The 26,187-nt window shown below is 52.5% G+C and overlaps 11 protein-coding genes; 7 read left to right on the top strand and 4 right to left on the bottom strand.

Moving 5' to 3' along the window:
• Window positions 1–217: 217 nt before the first annotated feature.
• Window positions 218–2,194, top strand: RCC_07204 (probable methylenetetrahydrofolate reductase (NADPH2); the record flags this gene model as incomplete). The annotated part of the gene is made up of 1 exon (XM_023772462.1): window positions 218–2,194. One exon carries the CDS (start codon window positions 218–220, stop codon window positions 2,192–2,194), a length of 1,977 nt encoding a protein of 658 aa, XP_023628230.1.
• A 384-nt stretch (window positions 2,195–2,578) lies between these two features.
• Window positions 2,579–4,439, top strand: RCC_07203 (uncharacterized protein; the record flags this gene model as incomplete). XM_023772461.1 has 4 exons in its annotated part: window positions 2,579–2,865; window positions 2,998–3,027; window positions 3,089–3,154; window positions 3,218–4,439. 4 exons carry the CDS (start codon window positions 2,579–2,581, stop codon window positions 4,437–4,439), a joined length of 1,605 nt encoding a protein of 534 aa, XP_023628229.1.
• Window positions 4,440–5,411: 972 nt separating this feature from the next.
• On the bottom strand, window positions 5,412–7,271 carry RCC_07202 (related to mRNA cleavage and polyadenylation factor I complex, subunit RNA15; the record flags this gene model as incomplete). XM_023772460.1 has 2 exons in its annotated part: window positions 5,412–6,881; window positions 6,936–7,271. 2 exons carry the CDS (start codon window positions 7,269–7,271, stop codon window positions 5,412–5,414), a joined length of 1,806 nt encoding a protein of 601 aa, XP_023628228.1.
• A 2,417-nt stretch (window positions 7,272–9,688) lies between these two features.
• On the bottom strand, window positions 9,689–11,053 carry RCC_07201 (uncharacterized protein; the record flags this gene model as incomplete). Its single annotated transcript, XM_023772459.1, has 1 exon — window positions 9,689–11,053. The coding sequence occupies one exon, from the start codon at window positions 11,051–11,053 to the stop codon at window positions 9,689–9,691; it is 1,365 nt and encodes a 454-aa protein (XP_023628227.1).
• Window positions 11,054–11,464: 411 nt separating this feature from the next.
• Window positions 11,465–11,821, top strand: RCC_07200 (uncharacterized protein; the record flags this gene model as incomplete). Its single annotated transcript, XM_023772458.1, has 1 exon — window positions 11,465–11,821. The coding sequence occupies one exon, from the start codon at window positions 11,465–11,467 to the stop codon at window positions 11,819–11,821; it is 357 nt and encodes a 118-aa protein (XP_023628226.1).
• Window positions 11,822–12,417: 596 nt separating this feature from the next.
• On the bottom strand, window positions 12,418–15,523 carry RCC_07199 (related to transcription factor Pig1p; the record flags this gene model as incomplete). XM_023772457.1 has 4 exons in its annotated part: window positions 12,418–14,495; window positions 14,560–14,648; window positions 14,793–15,117; window positions 15,238–15,523. The coding sequence occupies 4 exons, from the start codon at window positions 15,521–15,523 to the stop codon at window positions 12,418–12,420; spliced, it is 2,778 nt and encodes a 925-aa protein (XP_023628225.1).
• A 1,011-nt stretch (window positions 15,524–16,534) lies between these two features.
• On the top strand, window positions 16,535–18,151 carry RCC_07198 (uncharacterized protein; the record flags this gene model as incomplete). The annotated part of the gene is made up of 1 exon (XM_023772456.1): window positions 16,535–18,151. One exon carries the CDS (start codon window positions 16,535–16,537, stop codon window positions 18,149–18,151), a length of 1,617 nt encoding a protein of 538 aa, XP_023628224.1.
• Window positions 18,152–18,506: 355 nt separating this feature from the next.
• On the top strand, window positions 18,507–19,058 carry RCC_07197 (related to Mitochondrial import inner membrane translocase subunit (TIM22); the record flags this gene model as incomplete). XM_023772455.1 has 2 exons in its annotated part: window positions 18,507–18,548; window positions 18,603–19,058. The coding sequence occupies 2 exons, from the start codon at window positions 18,507–18,509 to the stop codon at window positions 19,056–19,058; spliced, it is 498 nt and encodes a 165-aa protein (XP_023628223.1).
• Window positions 19,059–19,561: 503 nt separating this feature from the next.
• On the bottom strand, window positions 19,562–20,821 carry RCC_07196 (related to RNA processing factor 1; the record flags this gene model as incomplete). Its single annotated transcript, XM_023772454.1, has 1 exon — window positions 19,562–20,821. The coding sequence occupies one exon, from the start codon at window positions 20,819–20,821 to the stop codon at window positions 19,562–19,564; it is 1,260 nt and encodes a 419-aa protein (XP_023628222.1).
• Window positions 20,822–21,295: 474 nt separating this feature from the next.
• Window positions 21,296–23,324, top strand: RCC_07195 (probable glycyl-tRNA synthetase 1; the record flags this gene model as incomplete). XM_023772453.1 has 2 exons in its annotated part: window positions 21,296–22,882; window positions 22,932–23,324. 2 exons carry the CDS (start codon window positions 21,296–21,298, stop codon window positions 23,322–23,324), a joined length of 1,980 nt encoding a protein of 659 aa, XP_023628221.1.
• Window positions 23,325–24,718: 1,394 nt separating this feature from the next.
• Window positions 24,719–25,796, top strand: RCC_07194 (related to nuclear transcription factor Y subunit C-4; the record flags this gene model as incomplete). XM_023772452.1 has 3 exons in its annotated part: window positions 24,719–24,907; window positions 24,967–25,623; window positions 25,674–25,796. The coding sequence occupies 3 exons, from the start codon at window positions 24,719–24,721 to the stop codon at window positions 25,794–25,796; spliced, it is 969 nt and encodes a 322-aa protein (XP_023628220.1).
• Between the last annotated feature and the right edge of the window lie 391 nt (window positions 25,797–26,187).

Genomic DNA, 26,187 nt, shown 5'->3' with positions numbered 1-26,187 from the left:
CCTGATTAGAAATGGTAGGTAATCGATTCGGTAGGCGCGCTAGGCGCGGAACGCCACGCCGCGCCATGCCGCGCCACGAGCCTCTCGCGCGTAAATTCCAGATGAAGCGTCTGAATCCGGCCGGTCCTGATGAGCTCAACAACCATGTCCTCTATCTCTCCACCACACCCCACCTCACTCTTCCTTCTCAGCAAACAGCTGGAAATCACGGTGGACAATGGATAAATTGACGGACAAGATCGCGGCGCTGCCAGCGGACGCGACCTACTTCTCTCTTGAATTCTTCCCGCCCAAGACTCAGCAAGGTTTTGCCAATCTCAATGCTCGACTCTCGCGCATGGCGCACTCGCTGCGTCCCCTCTTTGTCAATGTTACATGGGGTGCGGGCGGCAGTACCTCTGCCAAATCCCTCGCTCTGGCCGAGCTGACCCAGCGTGAACTCGGCCTAACGACATGTCTGCACCTCACGTGCACCAACATGTCGCGAAAGCTGATCGATGAGGCTCTCGAACAAGCCAAGGTGCTGGGTGTCCGTAACATCCTTGCTCTTCGTGGCGATCCACCGCGGAGTGACGAATACCGCGATGATAGCATGCCGGACGCGGAAGGCGACGACAGCAACAAGGACTTCACTTGGGCGGTGGACTTGGTGCGGTACATCCGTAAGCAGTATGGCGAACACTTTTGCGTGGGTGTGGCCGGATACCCCGAGGGCCATTCGGATCAGTCACATCCAGAGCACCAGTCGCTGGAGCACGATCTGCCATATCTCGTGGAGAAAACGGCGGCCGGTGCGGATTTCATCATGACACAGCTCTTCTACGATGTGGAGGCGTATCAGCATTATGAGAAGCGATTGCGAGAGCATGAGTCCGGTGTCTTCAAGACCATTCCAATCATACCTGGGTTGATGCCCATCCAGAGCTATCAAATCCTGCGCAGGACAACCAAGCTAAGTCACGCTGCGCTACCTCAAGAGATGTTGAAGAGATTGGAGACCATCAAAGGTGACGACGAGGCGGTTAAGAGAGTCGGCGTGGATATACTGAGTGAGATGGTACAAGTATTGAAAGACTCTCCAGGTACTGGACCTCGAGGCTTTCACTTCTACACGCTCAACTTGGAGAAGGTAGTTGCACAGATTCTGGAGCGAACTTGCCTCATCCCACAAGAGGACGCGGTCGCAGAAGAGGAGGTAATTGCAGAGGACGATTTCRTGATTGTCGACGAGGTCAAGAAAAAGCAGCGCAGACGCAAGTCATCAATGGCCAACTCCCAGTCGAGGAATCGACTGGTTGTGAATCGAACGCGGGCCTCGAGCACGAGCAGTAATCGTACATCTGCTGTTCATGAGGTGCCGGATGACGAAGCTGGGATCCCGCGGGAGCAGATCAACAGTCGCTCAAACACGCTGGCCATATCCGAGGGTGAAGGCGCTCTAGGACGTGAGGCAACGTGGGATGACTACCCCAACGGTCGTTGGGGTGACGCACGTTCGCCTGCATATGGTGAGATTGACGGTTATGGAGTAAGCTTGCATTGTAGTGTGCCGGACGCGAGGCGACTGTGGGGTGAGCCAAAATCCGTGCATGATATCTCGGAGAGCTTCAGAAGACACCTGGAAGGCGAGATCGAAGCCATCCCTTGGTCGGAGGAAGTTTTGCAACCAGAAACTCTTGGTATCAAGAATGAACTTCTCGGGCTGATCAACAAAGGCTGGTGGACAGTCGCCTCGCAGCCCGCTGTCAACGGCGTTCGTTCTAATGACCCCACATACGGTTGGGGACCGAAGAACGGATTTGTTTTCCAGAAGCCTTTCGTCGAGCTCTTCATACCATCTGCGGACTGGAAGACTCTTTCGAACAAGCTGTGCGAACACCCACAAATCACCTACTTCGCTGGCAACGCCCAAGGTGACTTTGTCAGCTCCGGTGAGACCTCGATCAACCCTGTGACGTGGGGTACCTTTGCTGGCAAGGAGATTATCACACCGACCATCATCGAAGCCGTGTCTTTTAAAGCCTGGTGTGAAGAGGCGTTCGGGATCTGGGGAGAATGGCAAAGAGTGTACAGATCAGGCTCCGAGAGCAGCAAGCTTCTGGAGCGCATCCGAAAAGATTACTGGCTTGTGAGTGTCATTCACCACGGCTTTCTCGAAGAAGGAGCACTTTGGARCGACTTGCTCGAGGCGTAGGTTGTGGTGATGTATATTACACGACTTTCATATATCGGCGTCAGCTCCACCTTCCTTCTATCAAATGTTTCCACTCTCCAGTAATTGTCTACCAGGGTTCCTGTCGTATTTATAACGTAAAAAACTGGCGCTGAAGAGATGCACGTCTACACAGGCCGAGAGGCAAGCGAGCTTGCCCCGCTTTGATTCCGAGCTGAAGGACGTCGCATACATCCTGCATCCCTCAGCCCTTATGCAGCCCTCGCCTTGTGACGGCGGAAGTCCGGTGAGATCTGTTAGTATACTCTTTGGTTCCAATTCGCATGTCTGCAATATCGCTCGCTATACGGGGTCGACGGGTCCCACTCTCTCAGATTCTTAATCGGCTTCTTTTACAACGACATCATGTGGCTTCTCAACTCCCACAGCCTCGAACTAGAGCATTTCGAAGACGAGACGCAAAAGTATGGAAGATATGCCATCTTGAGCCACGTATGGCTTGCCAAAGATGTGGAAGTTTCATTCCAAGACCTTCGACCGGGAGGAAAGGTGGCGTACGACAAGGCTGGATGGGCGAAGATTGAGCAGACTTGTCGGAGAGCGAGGGCGGACAAGTTGGACCATTGTTGGATCGACACTTGCTGTATAGATAAGACTAGCAGCGCGGAGCTCAGCGAGGCGATTAATTCAATGTAGGTTGTTTGGTCGTGGGGGGCTTTCACGGCCAATCCTGTGGCGGGTGGCATGGTCATAGAGGCATTGAAGGACGTGTTGTGAATATACAGGGAAAAAAGAGCCCAACGCTAATGCTGTGTTCGTTCTAGGTATCGATGGTACTACCAAGCAAAAGTCTGGTGAGTTGTGGCGAGAGCAATTCCCTCTACGACGAAACGCTTACACACGTTCGCTCTGCAGTTATGCCTATTTGGCAGATGTGCCAGAGGTCTCCTTGTGTGACTCGATATGGTTTACGAGGGGCTGGTAGGTCTGCGAGTACTTCGCCATGGTGAATACATTGACTGACACTCGATTGCGCTGCTCAAGGACTTTACAAGAACTCATTGCTCCTGGATATATCGAGTTTTACAACAAAGACTGGGAACTCATGGGCAGCAAGATCTCCATGCTCAAGGAACTAGCAGAAATCACCCGAATCTGCGACGAAGTTTTGCGAGACCGTGAGGCTCTCCAGTCCATTAGTGTTGCAGCACGTATGGCATGGGCATCGGATCGTTCAACCACAAGAATAGAAGATAGAGCGTACTCTCTAATGGGCATCTTCGACGTCAACTTACCCATGCTATACGGCGAAGGCGAGAAAGCTTTTGCGCGATTACAAGAAGAGATCATCAGAACATCCACCGACCATAGCATTATCGTCTGGCAAGCCTGGCAGGAATCGCATCTTGCTATGCTCATGTCACCGTCCCCATATGGCTTCCGCCGTGCACACAATATCGTCAGTTGGTCCAATCCGATAGATGAGGCCTTCCAACTTGCGAACAAAGGCCTACGGATCTCGCTGCCTGCCGTACGAACTGCAAAAAACCCAGAACTTCTCACTGCTATTCTCAACTGCCGCTATTCTGACAACACTGGAGCYCAAATCGCCGTTATTCTACGCGAGCTTCCTCATCAGAGGACGATCCCTGCGAGAGAGGTCACCAGTACTGTCTGCGAATTGACGGCGTTGAAGACTGAAACTGGCGGGCTCTCCACTCTTCGAAATCTGGAGAGAAGACATCTCCCCTCCGCGACGTGGCAGAAACTGCTGATTTTAAAGGAGAAGCCCCGACAGCAGCGAGAAGATCCAGGCAGTGCCTGGACGCAGAAGATTAAGATCAGCAACACCGTCAGCCAACTGAGATTAATGGAAGTCTGGCCCCCAGAAGCGTACGACTCCCGAGAAGGCTCCGTGACATTCGTCTCGGAGCACGAGCGCGGATACATGATCTTTGGGGAGCGAGACGGAAAGAAGAAGTTTATTAGCCTTGCTTTTGGACAAGAATTGAAATCTGGACGTGCGGAGCCGAGGATTTGTTTGGCGAGGTATGCTTCGCTTCCGGATGTTGCGTCTGTATTTCGCTCGCTGGAGTCTTCGCGGCGTGTTAAGATTGAATTTAAAAAAGGGCTTTCGGAATTGCTTGCAGAGGTGGAGAAGCGGTTGGATAGTAATGGAGATTTGGAGTGGAGCATCAGTTTGAGGTTGGAGCATTATTCGGACCATTTGAGAAGTCATTTGAAGCAGCTTGTGCATAGATCATGAGAGTGCTTGGAAGCGGCACGGGAAGATGGTGAGTAGCCACATGCGTTACAAAATGGAAGCTTGTGAATTAATCATCAAGCATATGGGCCTGTTGAAGAGGTGCTGTGTGATGAAAAGATTCGAGGAGATCAGAGGACCGGGGCTGAGAGCCTGATGTGAAGCCGAAGGTTTCAGAGGAAACTCAACGAACGACCAGAATGCTGTCAGAAACGAGAAGACGCCGCGAAGTTATGCGCAGCCAAGAACCGAACGAAGAGAAAGTGCAAACGCAAACCACATGCCAAACGTTCAATCCAGTTCAATTAACTATTGTATGCGCACATCCATGTCGTTTTCTCCTCGCGATATCATGACGAAGCAAGACAAACTCAGTCAAAGGAACCGACCGTTAGTACATCAGACGCATGGGCAGTAAGCACAGGCATACAACATCCCCAAAGATCCAGATTTCCATGCTTTAACAAATGCAGACAACGCGKTAAAACAAGTACACCCATTCTTCCCACCCCTGATACTCCCACACAATGCGTATCCAAAATCAGATTGGAACGGCTGCAGTTGGGGCAGCCGTTCAATTATTACCCAGTGTTTTGTGCGTGTCGGTCATGCAAAAGTGGTCATGTTGAGTATGAGACCGTGGTCACGTCGTGTGTGGTGGGCAGCGAGCTCCTCAATATCTTCTCTACTTTTCTTTCATTCTCGTATCGGTCGTTCCGATCATCAAGGTCGTTGTCAAGCACAGACTCGGCAGAAGGTCGCTGTCGAGATCCGCACTTGATGATTTTTTGGTGAGATGCTAATCATGCTTCGTGGGCGATGTCTCTCATAAGTCATGCTTTCATATTTGTCTTTGTGATTGGGCGGATTGGGAGTGCAAGCGATCGGAGCAGTGCGAATCGACTTGGTCATCGGAGGGAATGTCCAAGTATTGCCACGACGGAGGCGATGACAGAATCAATGAACCAGATCATTCTAATGCTCAACCGTAATCTCAGCGGCACTGCTGCGCTGCGAAAGCTCATCCGAGTTGCGTTGCATGTGACCATTTTGCCTCCGCGGGAAGCCGGCTCCTCGCTCGGGAAGTGGTCCACGTGGTTGTCTTTCGACTCCGCCTTGTCGGTTGCCTTCATAGTTGGTGCTGAAGGACCTGTTGCTGCCGATTGGACCGGGCTGTTCGCGATCCCAGGATGGATATCCTCTGAGACCACGTGGGCTACCGCCAAAGCTGGGGCCACCAAGGTTCATGTTTCCCAAACCGTTGATRACATTGTTGGTGTTGTCACTGCGATCACCAAGGCCATTGCTGGGAGTCATCAGAGTTGGCGTCGTTGACTGCGCACCGTCTCTTCCAAATTCTTGGAGACGAGCAACATTGTGGGACAATGCAGCTGGAAAGCTCGCAGTCGAAGGGACTGGCGATGGCGTGTAAGACCGCAGATCTGCAAAAGACTTCGCCGAACGAAGGTTGCTGCCTGCAGCAAGGGTGTTCGCAGGCTCGTAGTTGCTGAGATATCCAGAGGCTTGGTGACGGAGGTTGGAGCCACCGTAGTAGTTTTCGTTAGCACGGACATCGCTGAAGTCGGTCGTGGCAGAGCGGTTCAGCGCGCGCCGGTTGTCGGCCTGAAGGTGCGGAAAGGTCTGCATGGGAGGGCTGAGACGTGGACGCGCGTTCTCCTTGAAAACATGCACTGCTCGATGGTCGGACTCGCCCTTTGATGTGTGCCCAAGTGCCATGTGGTGAGCCAGAGTGTGAACGATCCTTCGCTCGGGGGGTGACAGGCTCGGCGGGAACATGATAAGATCCCTCGTGCTGTCCTCCTTGAAGAGCAAAAGTTTCGAGTAGTACTGCAGGACTTGAGGGTCGTTGAGATCCACATCAACGCCTGGATCGGCGCTGACACTGGGGGGTGGGAAAGAGGCTCCTCCCATCTGCTGGTTGCGAGCTGACACTGGAGATGGGGATCCAGCCATGACCCGCGACGACAACGACGATGCTGAAGCCTGAGACTGCAGGGTCTGCGGCGCCATGGGTCGGTGCTGCTCCTCCAGTTGGCCACGTCGCTCGCGCYTCTCCCGTTCAATCCTTTCACGCTCCACCGCGGGGAGCATCTTCTTGTACTCGACTCGCAACTTCCGCCCGTTAAGCTCAAAGTGGTTCATAGCATCAATCACAGCGGCAGTTTCCTCGGGATTGGTGAAGTTGGCAAACGCAAGGCCGCGGAAAACACCATTGTCGAAGTGGTAGTTGAATGCGTAGGGGAGAGGAAGGCCCATCTCAGTCATGATTTGCACAAGCTGCTCTTTCTTGATCGCAAACGGGATGTTTTTGATGACAATCGCAGTGGGGATGAGTTCCTCGTCAGGCTCCGAGCTCATCTCATGCCTGCCATAGGCACCGTTATATGGGTTCATGGGCATCGGCTGGGACTGGTCCATCCAAGACTATGACACAATTAGCACATCCATCACATTGTACGCCGAGCAAGCAAAACTTACAGATGGCAAGCCCGAGCGGCCGCCTCGTGAAGGAGGCTTCCGCAGACTCGGCCCTCCGAGTCCGTTGATGGTGTTGTTCTGAGCGAAGGCGCTGGCATTCCACGCCTGTCCTCCCATATCATAGCCATTTCCATAGCCGCCCACTGTAGCATTTCTCATATCGTTGTAGCGTGGGTTGCCGTTGTATCCCGCGGCGTGATCCTCGGCGGTGTAGAGGCCTGAAGGCAGGTGGCCGTATGCCTGCTGCTCGAATTGCTGGCGCGAGCTCTGCCGGTGCAGGGAGCTCTGCCGCTGGGAGGTCGGCGAGCGGTTGGATGGATTGTCGTAGTAGGACATGTTGTCGAAGTTGTGTTGCATGTCGAGGTCGAAGGAGAAGGAATATCGGAGCGGGGAGGGATGCGCAGGCAGTGTAAGCTCTTTCACGGGGCGTGTTTCCTCGTGACCGGTATCGAGACGGAGACAGAAGCAGACAAAGAGAAGCACAGCACCGCACCGCACAGCACAGCACAGCACAGTGCACAGCGGCAGCAGTAGCGGCTTTGGGAATGGGTGGTGCTTGATGGCGGATGGCCGACGCGAAGACCTGCGGCCGTGTTGTGGAGCGGGCTTTGTTTGCGTCGAGAGAGAGAGAGAGAGAAACTCCCGCTGGGCACGGCACTTCTGCAGGGCGAGGAAGGAAAATCCTCGCGCCGTTACACTGCAGCGAGGGTCGCTGGCGTGGTCTAGTCAGTCAAGCTGCTCCAAACACAGCGGKCGTTGAGGATGGTGGTGGGGAGCGGGAGGGACTGTGAGGTGAGCTGGCTGGATGGAAGAAAAATGGGATGGTGAATCTCCTGAGTGAAGAGCCACTTCCCTGCTCTTAGATCACCACTAAACTAAGAACTAGTTTTGCTTGACGACGGGTAAGGTAAAATGATCAAAATGACGGGTGGAGTAAGAAAGGGGTGCTAATCACACCACAGGCTTCCATTTGGGCCTCGTTATTGATTTATTTCCTATCATTAACTTATTACGATGGATGATGATGATGATGAGGTGCTGCGGCTCTTGCGCTCCTTTTCCCGCCCAGCCCAAGCAATCCACCGTCACTTKAGCCCCCCAAATTTGGCCTGCGCATCAACGGCCTGCACCCTGAAAGTGCATCTCCTTCTCCTGCATCCATCCCTTCGAGTGCCGCATCTTCCAATCACTGCGTGTCCGGCTGCCAGCAGCGGCGCTGCCGTCAAACACGCGCAAAAGTCTGCGAGCCGCGGACTTCTACTGAAAGCCTTGTGCCGTATCGAACGTGGATGGCCATGTAACTAGCGAAATAGCGTGCATGTCGTCGCGTAAGAGGGCAGCGAACATCGCCATGAAACACGTCCAATTGCCATCGCCGGAGCACACCCTTTGACGAGCAGCCACCCATTCGATGCTCCTGCTCGCATGACCGCTCCGAGCGTCGAGCGAGCATCACGAATCGCGGCTTCCAATATGGCAGGCCCGGCACCTTCACCTCGCTTGCGATGATCATCTCGTTGATCACACGTGGTGATGGCTAGCCCGAATTGGCGGCCCGAAATCTTGCAACCTTGGAGATGAGATCCCGACTTTGTCCTCGCTCGCCAACCTCATACCTTATTATCCAGCTGAACTGACGGCGGCGCCTCGGGTTCGATGAAACCCCACCATTGGCGAGTGCTGGAATCGATGCAGGAGCAGCTGTAATGCGCAAGTGCGGCATATGCATACTGCAGAAGTGTTGTGGAAGAGTCGCACAGCAGGTTACCACGCACCGCTCGGACGTCTGCAGCCAACCTTGTCGCACCGCAACAGTGGCAACACCAACGCTGCGTGGTGAAATTGTTTGACTGGGCAGCCTTGTAGCGATGCGGCTATGGACGCTTTCGGCCCTGGACGACATGCCGCCTTGTTCCGACTCGTGTGAAAAAATTAAAAGACGCTGCTAGAGGGAAGCCGTGGATACTCATTTTAGAAGCAGGCAGGCATTCGTATTTGCGTGCACAGCCGCCAAGTGGTAGGTTCTGCTTGATCTATCAAGTTCTCGGAGATTTCTCGAGTAAACAAAACATCGAATGATGCATAACGTATTGGTTACAGCCGAGTCCCCGGGATCGTGACCATCAATCGATGTGTCAGACTGTATGGGAGCAAAAGACGCAAACGCAGCCACAATGGTAAGACCAGGACCGCAATGCACTTACCGACGACAACTTGATGTGACGAGTACGATGCTATGTAGCAAGAACAGTATGCTGCATCGTCCACGCATTCTGACTGCATGCTGCAAGAAGTCGATCAAACCATGCACTGCAAGTCTCGTGAGACCCACTTGAGACCGAGCCCCCGAAGCGGTATTTCGTTCGTCGTCATCAGTGGACAGGAAGGGCAAGAAAGTGACGACGGGCCGCAGATCAGATTACTCTGAGGCTGGGGATGGTACGAAATCAAAGCGAGGGATGTACAGCATCTCTCCAGCATCGGAGGTTGTTCAGACCCACAGAGTCATCTCGAGAATCTCAGCTCTAGCGTTCTAACAGCTAATCAATCCTCGGAAACTGCATCGAAAGCAGATCTTCATTAGCTATTAGGAAAAACTTCCGACGCAACGAGAAACCGGAAAGGGTCCAAGAGCTTCGCTGAGCCGGATTTGCACTGGACGATCATGTGCTTCCGTACTCGTCTGCGTGCTTCAACACTACTGCATGTCAGCCTTCGCGTCGACGATTTTTAATATTGTCTGGTGCAAGTAGCTAAGAATCAACATCCAACACGCGACTCCATTCACTATCGCCCACCCGTTTGAACTCGACCCCATCACCGAAGTAGCCAGCATCGTTCCACGCTTTCATTGTGGTCCCATCATACGGACCGTGGCTTTCACCGCCATCCCTGGCATCACTCCACCGATATTCCCAATCGGACAGCGCAGCTGTTTGGGTGTTTGCGGATCGTGCTGACTGCCACTCCTCTCCCGTATCCCTTTTGTACTGTCGCATCAAGACCTCGCGCTCTGCTTGRTAAATCTCGAGCTGGCCACGGGAGTACAGGGCATCTGAAGCTCCGGTAATAGCTTCCACCTCCTTCTTTCGGGCTTCTTCCACTGGATCTGAAGCTGCATTGGTGCTCGAGGCCGGCTCATCAACTTCCATGGCGTCCTTTCGTTGCTGCTGCTTCTTCTGCTTCCACTTCGGAACTCTGGCTTCCTTTGGCTTGGTCTTATTTAGCCTCTGTAGTGCCTCGAGCGGAGTCTCTCCAGTTTCGAGATGTTGAATTAGCGTTGATAGAATGTCGCTCGTCAGCATAGCATCATCTTCCATAGCCTTTCGTTTGCGATCGTCTTCGCGCTTCTCTTGTGCCTCCTTGGCTTTCTTCATGTCCTTCTTGCTGAGACCCTCCAACCAATTATCGTTGACAGCATCTGGATCCATAGCTTTGCGAACAAAATTCCCTGACTCGTCGTATCGACCTTCTTCTTCCTCCTGCCTAAGGTTGAAAGCGTCTAGTCGCGGCGCGTGCTTCTTCTTACCACCAGCTCCCAGCTCGGCCGCATCATCCTCCTCGATCTCCTCCGGCAGACGATCGCGCTCTTCCTCATCGCCCGATGACTCGGCATCAGAATCATCTTCCTTTGCTTTTTGCTTTCCCTTTCCACCTTGTGAAAGATCTGCAGAGACATGTCCTCCAGAGGTGCTGTTCATGACTTGTCCTTCAATGTCCGCTGCGTCCACAAACTGCACGCCTTTCTTCTTCGGCTTGCCATCTTCCGCATCCTCGTCGTCGTCGTCTCCAGCATCATCACCAAACATGTCATCATCATCGTCCGCGTCCTTGCTCGGGTTTTTGGTCCTCCGCTCGCGCTCCGCCGCTCGTGCGTCAAAGTTGTCGTTGTCCGAGTCGGACTCGTACCCATCAATGTTCACAGCATTACGCTTTGTCTGATTGCCGGATTTCCCAATCACGTCTGCATCCAAGATGAGATCCTCCTCCGGCGCATCGGCGGCGAGCGTGCTGGGATTGCGATAGTCAAAGCGCGGCTTCTTGGTGTTGTTATCGTGCGAACGCGCAAAGTCATCGCCCGCACGTTTGGGCCGCGCCGCGGATGTTGTGTTAGACATGACTGTGTCAAAGTGAAGTTGTTGCGACGGAGGAGTTCGTGCATTGAATTTAGAGGTCGACATTCACCTACGTCAGACCTTTCTACTTTCGCTTTAGCGCACGCAGGACCCGCGAGATACAGCAAGCGCGTTCCAAAGCTAAAGCCAAACTCTCTAACTGCATTTCTAGACTCTCAGATTAGAGCGCTGCTTCCAGTGTGGCAGAAAATCATGGCAATGATCGGGATTGGCGATGGTGCCGAATGTCTCATACAATGAGACTTTGATTTCAAAGTTAAAAGGGATATCCACTTCTTAAGTGAATCGATCTACTCATCGTTAGCATCAGTATCGACAGGAGCTGCTTATAAGCAGCAAGTCCACTACCTAGCATTCCACCACCATCATAACCCTCATTTAAAACATGGAACGATGAGCTCCGCCACGACACCCAACGATCCGGATAGACTCATCCACTTGGGCCAAGCCGACATTGCGTCGCAACAACTTGATGAGCAGAACACGGGTCGCACGCCCAGCAGTCAAGGCGTGCTTCCTTTCAGCAAAGTTGAAACGATATCCAGTGCTTCCACAGCCAACAAACCCGACTCGGCTTACTATGCCACCTCTGTCGGCGACAAAATCAACCCAGGCTTTAGCAGGGTTGACACAAAAAGCAATTTCAACGATCGAAGCGAAGCCGAAGTGACCACGCTTCCGGAAGGACATGGGGTCCTTTGTGGATGGGGAACGGCTGACTCATTCGGCGGATTCAACAGCGTCTGGTAAGCGTTTTGCGAGGTTGAATATACATGGCTCGATGTCAATCAGCGAAAGACCCGCAATAAAGTGATGGAAGTAAAATCAATCTCAGGCCATCTCGTCGAATGATCGTCGCACTCAAGGTCTGGTGAAATTAAAGATTGCCGCCCTACCTGCAGTATCCAAAGATCCTACGCCACCTGCAACAACGACGATACAAGTAAAAAGAGGTGGTCCCATGAGACATTTGACTCTCCGCAAGGCTGGTGCTTTTTGTTGGCGAGCATTGTCGTCAGTTCACTGCAGGAGAGCCGGCAACCTTCAATTTCACCAGCCCTTGGCCCCCTTTTCTCGAGCCGAATCAATTGCGGGGTTTTGGAGGACACGGTTCCGTGTGGTGGACCCAAGCGTGCGTCGGATATATACATAACAATGTTGGAACTCTCAGTGTTGAGGTTGAAAGATTGAGAGCCAACGTGAAAGGTCGTTTCGAATTAGGCCATGAACTGTAAGCCTTCGCCGCGATTTCCTAATACTGACAGCTTTCCACACCGGACGATTTGTACAGTCCGATGTAATCCATCCGATACTGCTCGGTGGTCGTGAAGCAAAGCTCCGTTCATTTACATTCCATTGCTTGTCATTGCCACTTTTCTCAATCCCTCCATGATGTTGATCAAATTATCCACCAGCGGAGGGTTCCTCGTCTCATTGTGATTTCGCCTCATGAGTGAGACCACAGCTCCAATGACCTCGTCTGGGTTTGCGACAAGAGCTGCACCGTCAGCGGGAGACGTGACAGCCCACGTTCGGATAGCAGCAGTTCCTTTGCCGTGGATCAGCCAGCGCTTGACGGAATGGTCTTCTTCGTCATCGAGGAATGCCATGCCATTATCCCTGACTGGAGGTCCAGGATCGGTAGCTCGAGTGATGATGCCGTACGACCAGAAAGCCAACGAAGCTTGGTAAACTGCAATCGCTGCAAAGTCACAGATCAAACCAGGCCGAAGATTCCTCGCCGCTCGTTGCACCTGGCCTGCATGCCACAGTGCCTGCCGAGCAGTCGAAGTACGGGTCCATTGAACCAGCGATGGGTACACTCTTCTCGATTCCTCTTCTCCTTCAACACCAGCGAAAAGTTGCACGTCATCCAGCGACATGTGCAAGTGCATCAGTAAGAGCTCAACAATCAATACCACCTTTGTGTCTTCCACGGAACTTATCCGAAAGCAATGCATCAGCTTTGTCAATTCTTGATGTCTGGTACTCATCAGCATGTTCCCGCTGTTCCATTGATTGTGATGATCCTTCATTGTTGAGTCGATTTGCCTGAACTCCCAGATCATTCGCCAGGCAGCTCCCAGAACAGCCATCGAAGCCTGTCGCTGGTCCACGAAGATGTCTCGTACCGCCAGGATGTCAAGATCCTGGATGCAGTCAACCAATGAAGGCTGTCGCTCATGGCGTGGACCCGAGTTTCGCATGTAGGTAGCTTTCCATGATTCAGCCGAGGGTGAATGCCAGAGACTCTCAGACTCGGGTAGCGGCAAGTACAACTCCGCATAGGAGATCAATGGACTGCTGAGAAGCGAGACCGAAGCCTCTAGATCGTGCCGAAAGAGATGCAAAGCGAAGCGTTTCCGAGRTTCTTGCTTCACCCATTGCCTCCACTTCCGTTCGAGAACTTCTCCTTGGTCTTCTGCATACGGTACGATGCGCTCGTAAGTCCCACGTCGGAAGAGGCCACCGCGCCGTGCCATGGTCACCAGGACTTGTTGAAACCCCTCTGCCAGCTCCATCTTTCGGGAATCTCCGCTCCACAAACCGATCTTCAACTGCAGCAGAGAAGCTTGCATAATCTGTAGATCGCGCATGAGCGTATTGTCCTCTTCCACCTGAACCTGCACCGCTGTTCGTATTGCTTCTTGGATTGCGTAGCYGACTTTTCGGATTGAGGAGTCGGGTGTCAATACCGCACCAGCAGCAACGATTGCAGCTAGCACTTCTGGTCGCGTCTGGCCTGCTAGAAGAGTTGGCGCATGAATCCAATGTTTGGCGTGAGATCCGGGAGACGTTAAAGAGAATTGGAATAAGCTGTCCAAAAGACCGATCGATGRAAAACATGCCACGGCGCGCGGAATGCTATTCGGTTTGCATGTGCTCAGAATCATGGCAAGTATTTTGTCTCGAGATGTTTGCGACAGTGGCTCGCACGTCACACGTCGATCGATGTCCAGGCTCGTCGGCGTCGGCAGAGAAAGGTTGACCTGTTCCGCGCTTCCAGAATCCTTCGACAATGGTCGGAACCGCCAGACAGATGCCTTAGGGAGAGCAGTGGTGTCGAGCAGCGGAGCAGGCGCAGATGTGAAGCTCGGCAYGATGTCTGATCCAGTCGTAGGGAACCCTATACTCGGAGTGCGAAGATCGAAGGGATTAGCATTGTTGTATGTATCGATGAATGTGAGATCCGTATCGTTCAGCTCCATGTTTGTGTCCACGCCAAAATCGAACAATTCTCGGGGGGTCCATGGACCTGCCTGGAAGTCGACCGCTTGCACATTTCCCTGGTTGTTGTGCGGCATCATCTTGTCTCTCAGGTAGTCAAATACGCTGKGTCCCTGAGGTGGCATCATAATCCCATCCATGCCCATTTGGCTATGCTGCATGTGTGATGGCGTCGCCTGCTCTGTGACCATCTGACCTGTCGCTCGGGATCGTCTTAGCTATCTTGATTAYATGGATACCGCTTGACGAATTCTGCTTACCCGGAAGACTAAACGAGGCGCGATGCTGCATTGACGGCGTCTGAGCTTGGTGAATTGGTTGCATGTTTTGCATGTTCCTATATGACACACTGTACTCGTCAGTTCTAATCAAACCCGAAAGCAGTGCCAAGCAATGAGGTTCCCTCGATCGGAGGCTTTAGGCATCGATGGAAAGCAAGACTAGAGGGTGGATCGAAGTAAATGTGGTCGGGTCTCTCTGGGTTTCGACTTACGAATGCGCTGTGTCATTATAGTGATGCTGCTGCTGTTGATATTGATGATGAGCCTGCTGATCTTGACGTGGGCTCTGCAGAGGTGGAGACTGTTGCATATCGTTTGGCATATAGCTGGGCGTGTAATTGCACTGAATTCCCTTCTTGGAGCATCGTTTGCACGGCTTTTCTTCCTGACAAGCAAGATGTAGCTTAGCACAGGCCTCACAAGCTTGCGATACCCGACTATGTTGAACAATTGCAGGTTTCGCTTGTGGATCGTCCTTGTTGTGGCCGAGACTATGGCGCTTGAGGAGATCTGCGCGCGCAAAGGCTTTGCTGCAGACTGTTCCGCGGATTTTTGTTAGTCTTTGTTTGAACGATGTCTATCGGGGATGTGGTATCGTGTATATGTTGATTATACATGCATGCAAGTCTATGCAGCGAATGAAGGAAACATTCTCACCTTGACATTGATACGGCTTCTCCTGCGTGTGCATACGAACGTGGCGAGATAAATGGTCTAGTCTGGCATAGCTTTTGGAACATTTACCACAACTGTACAGGCGTGTTTTGTCGGCCGTCCCGGTGCCATCTTCTGCTTGGTCGTTGTTCGTTTGCGCGGCAGCGCCAATTAGAGTATCGGCATTCGATCGGGAGCGTTTGTGAGCGGGTTCCCCAGTGTCCGAGTCAATCGTGGATCCCGCGCCTGGCAGCTGGCCTTGTGTCGCCGGATCTTGAGGAAAGGCCATGTGCAAGTGATAGGGAAGTGGAGGAGATCGTACTTGGAGCAGATCTGCTGTTGATAATTGTGGGCCTTCGCGAGAGTGGGGTAGCCGCCCGATGACAGTGGTCCCGAGGTCAACACCGCGAGTCGCGTAGAAGAAGTAGGTGGTACTGTATTCTCAAAGGCTTGTCTTCACCAATGAGCATTTCGAATCATCTGGTACTGCTAAGTTACTTCGTTGCATAGGAGATCCGAGAAGAGGTAGAAAACAATCTTGCGAGGGTTCTGCACTAGTTCTAAATCACAGAGGTCGTCAATTTGGAGGCACTAGAACTAGAATGCTTTGAATTTCGAAGTGAAGAAGACGACGATAACATTAGACACATATCCCGGGTTTTCGTACACAGCGAGACGAGTACCGACAGCATCGCTTTTGCATCGGACATGTTACCTGATAGCCAAACATCCGCTTTCGCTGTGGTTTTGCGGGAATTCATTCATCTCCAACGCACCACAGCTAGGATGCTCGAGAGGACTGTGTGGACGTGAATGACCTCCGATGGTGCCTCCTAGCTGCGACATTCAGAACCACTGCAGATCGAACACCAACTCCCGAATATTTTCCAATTTGAGTATGAAAGTGCATCATCTTGCTCTTTGTTGATCTCATTTAATCGCAATAGAAGCTTCGAGCCTGTGACGTGGTTGTCGGCGCTTAACAAGCAGCAAAAGACGTGCGAACGACGGATGTTGCAGCTTTAATATGCAGGAAGCTCTCCATCGRGTAATAGAAGTGATCGTCTTTTGTTTGAATTGGTTGTTAGATTTGTTGTTGTATTCTTTCCACGTGCAACCCCTTCAAGGCCGTCCGCGCGTTTCAGATTTAGCGTCACCGCTTGCTCGGTACTGTATTGTGCCTCTTGCGCCCACGAGTTTGACAACCTTGTAGGGAGGCCTCGTTTACTTGTTTCTACACTCTTAACGAGTGTGCGTGCGCTCTCCGAGCGGTCCTTCCTTGGTGCTGACCTCTACAGTCATGGAAAATGAGATACGAGACTCAACACATCATATTGAGACCGTGAACGGGACAGGCACGGAAATGGCCAGCAACATGATCAACAGCTCTTCACCAGCGAGCCCGGGGCTCTCAGGTGGAATGTCAAGGAGAGCAGACTTCCAGAGTCACGGTCGGGCTCTATCAATGGTGACTGGATCATCGGCTCCCGTTCGGCCTAATCGACTGTCTGTTCAATTCCCCATTCAACGCTCGAGTATGAACAGCCCAGTGGTGGGAACTATGTCATCGCCTCGAGACTCGACTATGCCTACACCGGAGCAGCTGGTAGACCCAAGCGAACCGCTAGACGGCAATTTCCTCCATGCAATCGCGACTTCAGAGCGTAAAGTTCTTGAGCTAAAAGAGGAGCTGCAACGGGCACAGGCGGATCTAGAGAAGCTGAAGAAGCAGTGGGCTAGACATGAGGCGCAAAAAAAGAGAGAAGATGTCAAACATGTCACGAAAATGCAGTCTCTGCAGACGTCGCCGCGTGTTGGGGACAGGGAGGATGATGCAGATGGTTCGAGTGCATGGATGCAACAGGAAATGGAACGACGGAAAGCATTGATGTCGGCGAGCAAGACCAGCAGTAGGACAGTCCTCCCCGGACAACGGCATACCAGAACCCTCTCGCTGCTATCGTCGCCCAGAGACATGCCGGGGACCACGCCCACCATGCAACCACCTCGGCCACCTCGGCGAGACAGTCTGAAGCATGTCACGAGACACAGCGCGGATGGAGACATGCAATCAAGAAGGCCTGCGCCGTTGAGTCGGACGTCCACGGCAATCGACACGGGCAGCAATTCTACCGTAGGACGAAGAAGTGCAGATGCAATAATGCCGGACAAGAGCATCGACCAAGAGCTGCTTCTGCGTACTGGCAAGGAGCTCGCCACCAATTTCAARGACGGACTGTGGACATTTTGGGAAGACTTACGTCAAGCCACGGTAGGCGAGGATACCGTGGCGGTGGCCCCTCCAACAAGGAAAAGCTCGACCCAGACATTGGGTAAACCGAGGAAGCAGAACAGCAGAGGCAGTCTACGACCATCCTCGAGGGAATCGTCGGTTGCGAGTAAGGCTTCTACAGAAAGGCCGAACCCGCCCAACACATCAACAGGAGCACTCCCTGATCTGGCGGACCCTACATTCTGGAGTTCGAACCAAGAAGCGAAGCCCGCTCCAACGAGGAAGGCCACGGTCTCAAAACACGCTAAATCAAGTTCAGTGAAGAGGCTGTCCGTCGTCTCAAATGAGCCGTGGGATACATGGGACGACAGTCCAGTAGCGTCTCGATCAGGCTCAAGCGTCACGTCCGAGTCCAACACCATACCATCAACAGTATCCGGTAGTCCATACACTGCTGTGCATTGCGATTCGCAAGACGTCCCAAAGAAGGATCCGATCCCATGGCCAGTGCTGAGGAAGACATCAGGCGGGCTAGGCACACTGCGAAGAACAGCTTCTACATTGATGAAGGAATGGGAGACAAGCTTAAGACCGTCACCTGGAGAGGAATACAATGGGAACGATGACTTCCTAGGCGCCAACGCAGACGCCATTACTTTCGGGACGAAAGCCAAGTCCCCCTGAGGGCTTGGTTGAAATGGAGGAGATGAGACTTAGAGCAGTAAGGGCTACATGAGTGCTCGAATACAATGGGATTATGGTCTATATATGTACTTTTAGATGAGGACACGGCTGGGATGTATAAATGTGAACAAGACACGATTTGCACAAAGATTTATGTCAAAGCGGAACAGATCTCCTTCTGGTTATCGCAGCCGAGATATTTACTTTCACTTCACTTTCACCTTCGAGGGCTCCTACTCCGCGAGTTATCTCACATCAAACAACGCTTCGCATCTACACTTGCTTTGTTCCAGCCAAAAGTTTCCCAAATATGTCGTTTCCAGGTATGCCTCCGGTCAGTGGTGCTGCCGGCAGCATGGATCCTCAGGAGTTGCAGCAGCAGCAGATGATCAAAATGGTACGCCTTAGGTTCCTTATTACCATTGAAAGCCACTAATCAGATATCATATAGATGCAAGGTGCAATGGAATCATGTCCTGCGAAAACGGTCCTTGCTGGAACCATGGGATTCGGTCTTGGAGGTGTCTTTGGTCTCTTCATGTCTTCGATGCGCTACGATACCCCCATGTCCTCTGGACTCGGACCCCAAGCAAAAGACATCCCGATGCGCGAACAACTGAAGATTGGGTTCAAAGATATGGGGAAAGCGTCTTGGTCATCAGCAAAAAGCTTCGGATATATCGGTGCCCTCTTCGCGGGTTCCGAGTGTGTGATTGAGGGATACAGAGGGAAGAATGACTTGACAAATGGTGTCGCGGCGGGTTGCTTTACCGGTGCTTTCCTGGCAAAGAACTCGGGTCCACAGGCTATGGCGGTGGGCTGTGCGGGCTTTGCTGCTTTCTCGGCAGCCATTGATGCGTATATGCGCATGGAGAGCAATGATGTCGCTGCGGATCCGATTATATGAGAAGAGATGGGAGATGCATGACACCACATACCGCCGGGTACGCTACTCTACACCGGATTGTCGCGTGGAGCAGCTCTCGTTGCGAAACCATCTGTCATCGCAGTATTGTCGTACCGGCTCGCCACACTGGAATCCCTGATACGATTGCCTGACTTCGCCTGAGGGACACCAGAAAGCCGATTCGCGCAGAGAGCTGCGTATGAGAAACGAACTCCACTTACACGTTGCCTAGAAAGACGATATGCCGACCCGCAGATCCGATATTGGACCACATCGCTCCGACAGACTGAGAGCGCAGCCCAGCAACGGCGAACTACCTTGAATGCAAGGATTAGAGGCACACGAACGATCCGACATGATTAGCCCATGTAATATTGTATAATAGATATGCTCTTATATTTGGAGCTCCTACAACTTCCGATGGCTGCCCAGTTCTGTAAACTGAACTCACAAATGCGAATGGGATATCCATGGAGCGCCTGATCCAGTACATTTGTATCWAACTACAAGCTGAATCGAGTGCGTACCTTCTCGTCACCAGCCTTCCACTCCCACTCTTGTCCACTCGCACGCTGAATACCCTTGTCTACTCGTCGGAGCTTCATGGTGAACCTGGGACCCAACTCCTGCAGGCCTGCACGAATGTCTTCCACGCCCTTCATCAGCTTGCCGTCCGTTCCCTGTATGCTCTTCTCGGTGCCCCTTTTATCTCGGAACACATAGCGATGTCGCCGCATGAAGATGTAATCACGCTGATTGTGGAGTGTGACAACCTGTCTTCCTTGAATCTCCGGATGTGGCGGAAATAGAGATTTGAAGAGATGTGCAGTCACCAGACCGAGCTGCGTACGGAAGCCATTTAGAATGAGTTCCGGGTAGTGGTTGGTGGAGTTTCCATGGCCCGGAATCTTCTTCCCTGGTATCCAATTCGAAATGCTGAAGTGGAACATTGGTCCTGTCGGGAGATGTATGATGTCTATGCCTTTGGGTCTTTTGAGATCTTCATTCAGTATGACGAGATGTGTGTAGCCGCGTTCGGGAGCAGAGGCATAGCTAGCGATTTCGCGTATGCTGTATTTGTAGCTGTGAAAATGTGCGGTTCGTCGGATGTAGGTGCTGTTAGGGAAAAGCTGTGTCAGAAGCTCTGCTTCCTGGTATAGGGTGGAGTTGATTGATGTGGTGATCAACACTTTGGGCTCTTTGTCGGTATCTTCGAATAATGAGGGGAATTTAGCTTTGAGAGCCTCCGGTCGAGCTGTGAGATCCGTAGCAACAGTCACAGCTGACGGTGCTGGGCTGGGTGCGCGAGCGGCTCGGTCTCGTAATGCGGCCTCCATGCCCAACTCTTCACCATCGTCTTCCTCCTGCTCCGAGTCCGAGTCGAGCATACTGTCACGATCATTCTCTTCTTCCGCATCATCCTCCACGTCTGCCGGAACGACCACGTCCACCTCATCGTCTACCGCATCGCCTACGACACTTTCCAATTTCCTCCGCTTGGGGTTTAACACGTTGAAGCTCTTCCCAAGCTGCGCATCGCCCTCATCCCCAGAATCTACATCGTCCCACACACGCTTGCTATCAATCGTTGCGGGAACATTCTTTGCAAGTCGCTGCTCTCGTAAATGTGGGTTCTTGTCTTCATGTCTCTTTCTTCGCATGCGCTCGTCCCGCTTTTCATTCTCCTTCTCCTTCTTCAACTTCAGCTGATGTGACTGTCTCTTCAGCTTGTTGCCGATTTTGAGCGGATTTGAGCCAGGCATTTTGATGTGCATGCAATGTGGCAGTTATGTAGAGACTGAATCGCGACCAAAAAAAGTTACTGGACCGACAAAAGATCGACCTCGCTAAGTTTATAGTACTGGGAAAGCATGTTCATGACTTTTGACAACCTTGGCATTGTTTGCTATGAGCTTCGTTCGAGTTAACATTTTTTACGACTCATACYGCGCTCGAATCTCTCATTGTCCAACTGATTGAGTGTACCAACGTCTTTGCAAGTTTCGCTCAGATCACAGATTGAAGTCTGTGTGTTCGTGGCCCTTCGCAACATCACCGCTCGTTGAATGACCAGACTAGCAATCACAAGCATCAATCTCTGGAAGAACACTTTCAAAAGCGGACTAAATCAGCCCAATCGCCTGGTTACTCCCACTTGCACCCGCCACTTCACTTCTTCAGCTCCTCTTGATAGATTCCAAGTCCCGATACGGACACGGAATAAGGGATCTTCCGCCATGGCGACCGACTACAAGACCTTGGCTGGCGATGACTTTGATCGCACCGCATTCGACTCCCTCATTCGCCGCAAGCTCTTCTACTGGCAGTCGTTCGAGCCTTATGGTGCGACCAAGGGTCTCTTCGATTATGGCCCGCCCCTCGAGATTCTGGAAAATGAAGTTCTGAACATCTGGAGAGACCACTTCATCCGCACAGAGCAAATGATGGCATTGAAGTGCTCAATGCTTACTCCTTATCCTGTGCTCAAGGCTTCCGGCCACGTCGACAAATTCGCGGACTACATGTGCAAGKACCCTAAGAATGGCGAGATTCTCCGAGCAGACCATCTGATCAAAGATGTCATTGAGACTCGCCTGAAGGGTGATCGCGAGGCTCGCGGAGAGAACGTGAGTGATGAGCCAGAGGACCCGAAGAAGAAGAAGAAGGCTTCCAAAGTCTCCAAGACTGCCGTCAAGCTCGATGAGAGTGTAAAGCAGGAGTACGAGCACCTTCTGGCTAACCTGGACGACTGCACTGGCGATGACATGGGTGCGTTGATCAAGAAACATGACATTCGCAATCCTACCACCGGCAACGAGGTCGAGCCTCCAGTCTCCGTCAATCTGATGTTCCAGACTCAGATCGGTGCCTCTGGAAAGGAACCTGCATTCCTCCGCCCGGAAACTGCTCAGGGACAATTCCTCTCGTTTCCAAAGCTGCTTGAGTACAGCGATGGACAGTTGCCCTTTGCTTCTGCGTCCATTGGATACTCCTTCCGCAACGAGCTCTCCCCTCGTTCCGGACTGCTGCGAGTGCGCGAGTTCATCATGGCTGAGATCGAGCACTTCGTTGACCCCGAGAGCGGCAAGAAGCATTCAAAGTTTGCCTCTRTCAAGGACGTCAAGCTTCCTCTACTAGCACGCGACGCGCAGAAAGAGGGCGGTTCGACACCGGTTGAGATCTCCATTGGTCAGGCGGTTGAGACAAAGCTCGTCGATAACGAGACGCTCGGCTACTTCATGGTCCGCATCTACCTCTTCATGCAGAAGATTGGAATCGACATGAAGAAGCTGCGGTTCCGTCAACACATGGCAAACGAAATGGCACATTACGCTACCGACTGCTGGGATTGTGAGCTGTTCACTTCTTACAAGTGGATCGAGTGTGTCGGCTGCGCTGACCGAAGTGCCTACGATTTGGAGGTTCACATGAAGGRGACCGGCGTACCTCTCCAAGTCCGTGAGCCGTTGAAGGAGCCCATCCGTATCGAAGAGTATGTTGCGCAGCTCGATAAGAAGAAGTCTGGCCCGAAGTTCAAGAAGGATGCCGGAAAGGTGCAAAGCGCGCTCGACGCTCTGACACAAGACATCAAGGAGAAGCTCAGCATCAGCATGGAGAGCGACGGAAAGGTGGAAGTGGAGGTTCCAGATATGGGCAAGGTGCAGCTCGAGAAGGACATTGTCACCATCCAGAAGGAGGTGCGCACGGAGACAATGCGGACTTACATCCCCAATGTCATTGAGCCATCGTTCGGAATTGGCCGAATTCTGTACGCCTTGATGGAGCACGTTTACTGGGTCAGAGATGGTGACGCTGCGCGATCGGTAAGTCGTCCTGTTCTCAGTTTAATGTTACACTTGCTAACACAAACAGGTCATGTCCTTCAAGCCTACCGTCGCTCCTGTCAAGGTGTTGGTCGTTCCACTCCAGAAAGACGTTCGGTTCGCAGATCTCTTGCAGAAGCTTGAGCAGCGTCTCAGCGACGATGCGCTTTCCTACAAGGTCGATCAGTCGGGCGTGAGCATCGGCAAGCGCTACTCGCGCAACGACGAGGCCGGCATCCCGTTCGGTATTACTCTCGATTACGAAAGCTTGGAAGACAACACTTTCACTCTTCGTGACCGCGACTCTACTAAGCAGGTTCGTGCCAGCCTGGATCAGATCCTCGAGGCAGTAAGCAAGATGGTCAAGGGCAAGGAGACTTGGGCTGAGGTACAAAGCCGTCTGCCTGCGTTCGAAGGCAAAGCCGACAAGGACGAGGAGTAAAGCGCGAGCCATTCCGCTATATGCATGCGGTGTCGAGCCATCTGGCGTAGGAGACACAGTAGCTAGCGCAGGACTGCAATCCTCATCACGCCGCTCTCTCTCGTTCAAACAGAACAGGAGCGGTGGAGATGAGGTCGCGAGTAGCAATGATGAATTCATGATGCACCAAGGCCTGATGGAAATTAAGGTCGCCTCTCTACCTGTAGTAGTGGAAGGGTTTTCACACAGTTGAGCAGATATCTTCCCGTCCAACTCTCGTAAGTCTGCTTCTTTCGATGCCTACCTTACAGCTACCTCATCGCGAGAACTCAGCAAGCTTCGATTTCACCATCCCTTGCACACATATTTGCGCATGACCACCTCCCCAGTAGGCACCTCCCTGCCCCATGAGTGGTGAATGATACATGCTCGAGCGGTATGATTCTCGGGTACCTGCAAGAGCCCGCTCAATGTTGGGTACCTGCTTCGCACACGTAGGACTATCGGGCTCCCCGCTCGAACAATGTGGCGCAGTGATCGTTCCAACCACATGTCGGTGAAACAAACTTGACAGCGCATTCAACCTGCGCGGGATGGGCATCCGAATCCACTTGCCAGCTCAGTTGCCACGTTCTAACTTCCCTTCCGACACAAGCCTCTCAGGCGTCATGCCAAAGATGCCACTGTAATAAATTTAGGAATCGACCGTGCGTCAGTTCGCATCGAGGCGCTGCGTGTTGCAGACGGCATCTAGTCTTGATCCATGAACGCCGCATATGCAGCATCTAGTTCTATCGTAGTCTGCGAGCATCGTCTGTCCCCAGCTCGCCCCGACACGCTTCTCCTTTTGCCATTCAAAGAAAGCTTCTCCAACATCCCCGACCATTTTCGGTATTTTGATAGTTTCTGCAATAATAACGAATCAACGATCTTGCAATATCCAAGCTGCAGCTGCAGCTGGAGCGGAGAGCGGGGTCAAGTCTTCCGTTCTGGTCCTCTCATCCGTCTCTCACCCTTGGAGCCCTTCCGCGTCCCTTTGGTCTTCTTATTGGCTTATTGAACAGCCAATGAAGACTGATTTCCTCGACGACCGTGAGTATCCATCAAACTACCATCACAAACAAGGGCAAAGCAGATAGCATGCGCGCATACGCCGCCGTCGCAAACCACGATGCAGCTCCAGTCGCGCCTGCCTCTGCTTTGYCGCGACGACGACGCGGGCTGACAATAATGGCTCTTGTAAACAGACATCGATCGAGCACCAACCAAGAAGCTATCAACATAGCATCGCTATAGCGCTATCGTCCCGCCTGCGAGGTTTGAAGAGCATCGAGCGACTGAGTTTCCATCCAGCAGCAAGCTACACCGCTATACACCATCCGGCGCATTGAGGGACTCTGCTTAACATCCCAAAGATGCAAGCTCCTCCATACGGCATGCAGCCTCAGCAGCCACCTCCAGTCGCCGCGCCCAAGCGTTACGACGGCAAGAATGGAACACCCATGTACGATCAAAATCACGGAGGACACTATGGAGCAAGCGCAGGCATTGCTGCCAGTGGACACGCGCCGCCGCCAGAGACGTTCACTGGCCACTGGCAAAATGTGGGTTGACGCGTCGCTACCCTCCGGGATGGAGAACTTGCGTTGACATTGTGTTACAGGTGTCGCAAGGATTGAATGGACAGTACAGGGACATTCTCAACACATACTGGCAAAACCAAGTGACGAAGCTGGAAACCGAAGAACACGACTATAAGCTACATCAACTACCCTTGGCCCGGATAAAGAAGGTCATGAAGGCGGATCCTGAAGTCAAGATGATCAGCGCGGAAGCCCCGATTCTGTTCGCCAAGGGTTGCGACATTTTCATCACCGAACTTACCATGCGTGCTTGGATCCACGCGGAGGAGAACAAGAGACGGACTCTGCAGCGGAGCGACATCGCATCTGCCCTCGCTAAGAGCGACATGTTTGATTTCCTGATTGACATTGTTCCCCGCGAGGATGCCACTCCCCAGCACAAACGGCGACCAGAGTTTGCGGCGCAGGGCACATATGCTCTTCCAGAGACTGCACAAAGCGGCCATGGGGGCGCTGGGATGCCCCCAGAGCAGGCGCAGATGGGCGGTCCCCAAGACTTTGGTGGCGCGGATCAACAGCACATGCCACAGCAGCAATATCAGCAGCAGATGGGTTCATATCCTCCGCCTCAACCCCCTCAGCAGTATGGAGGCCAGAATATGTTTGATCCCAACATCTATGGATCCCAGCCTCCTGGATATTCAATGGGTCAGATGCAGGGAATGTCACAACAGGCGGTAAGTCAAGTTTCTGGCCCTATCGAGGACTACACTGACGAATGCCGTAGATGTACCAACCGTCCCAGCCTCCCCAGCATGCACAGATGACGCAGCCATACCGTTCAGAACAGCAGAGCGGTGTTGACGATCAAGATGCCGACAACGAGCAGGACTTTGGAGCCAACGGTTAGAAGCCTGCGGTGAAAGGAGGCGCTGCCGGAAGATATCGCGTCGAACCTTCAACATCGTCCTCTGCCTCGGCAGATCATGTGCAGACTGCGCAGCCGAGAGTGTCTACGCGGGAGAAGTCGGCGAGCTCGAGCACCAAAACGGTTTTCGCCGGCCCTGATGAGTGAACTGCGTCCTAAGTCTGGCGTTAATTATTAGGATTACGTGTAGTCTCCGGCTGGAGGACTGCTGTAAGAACTTAATTGATGAAACCAATAATGATATCACATTGCATTTTTGTTGCAGACAGCGATGATTTTGTTGGGATCCATCCCGATAAAGTGTACCCATGCCAGTCTTATGCTTGAGAGCAGATTTGAGTACGACTTTTGACTGTACAGGTAGAGAGGACGG

The sequence above is a fragment of the Ramularia collo-cygni genome (genome assembly GCF_900074925.1).
Source record: "Ramularia collo-cygni strain URUG2 genome assembly, contig: RCC_scaffold11, whole genome shotgun sequence".
NCBI lineage: Eukaryota > Fungi > Ascomycota > Dothideomycetes > Mycosphaerellales > Mycosphaerellaceae > Ramularia > Ramularia collo-cygni.
Note: the sequence above shows the minus strand (reverse complement) of the source record. Positions and strands in the feature narration are given on the sequence as shown.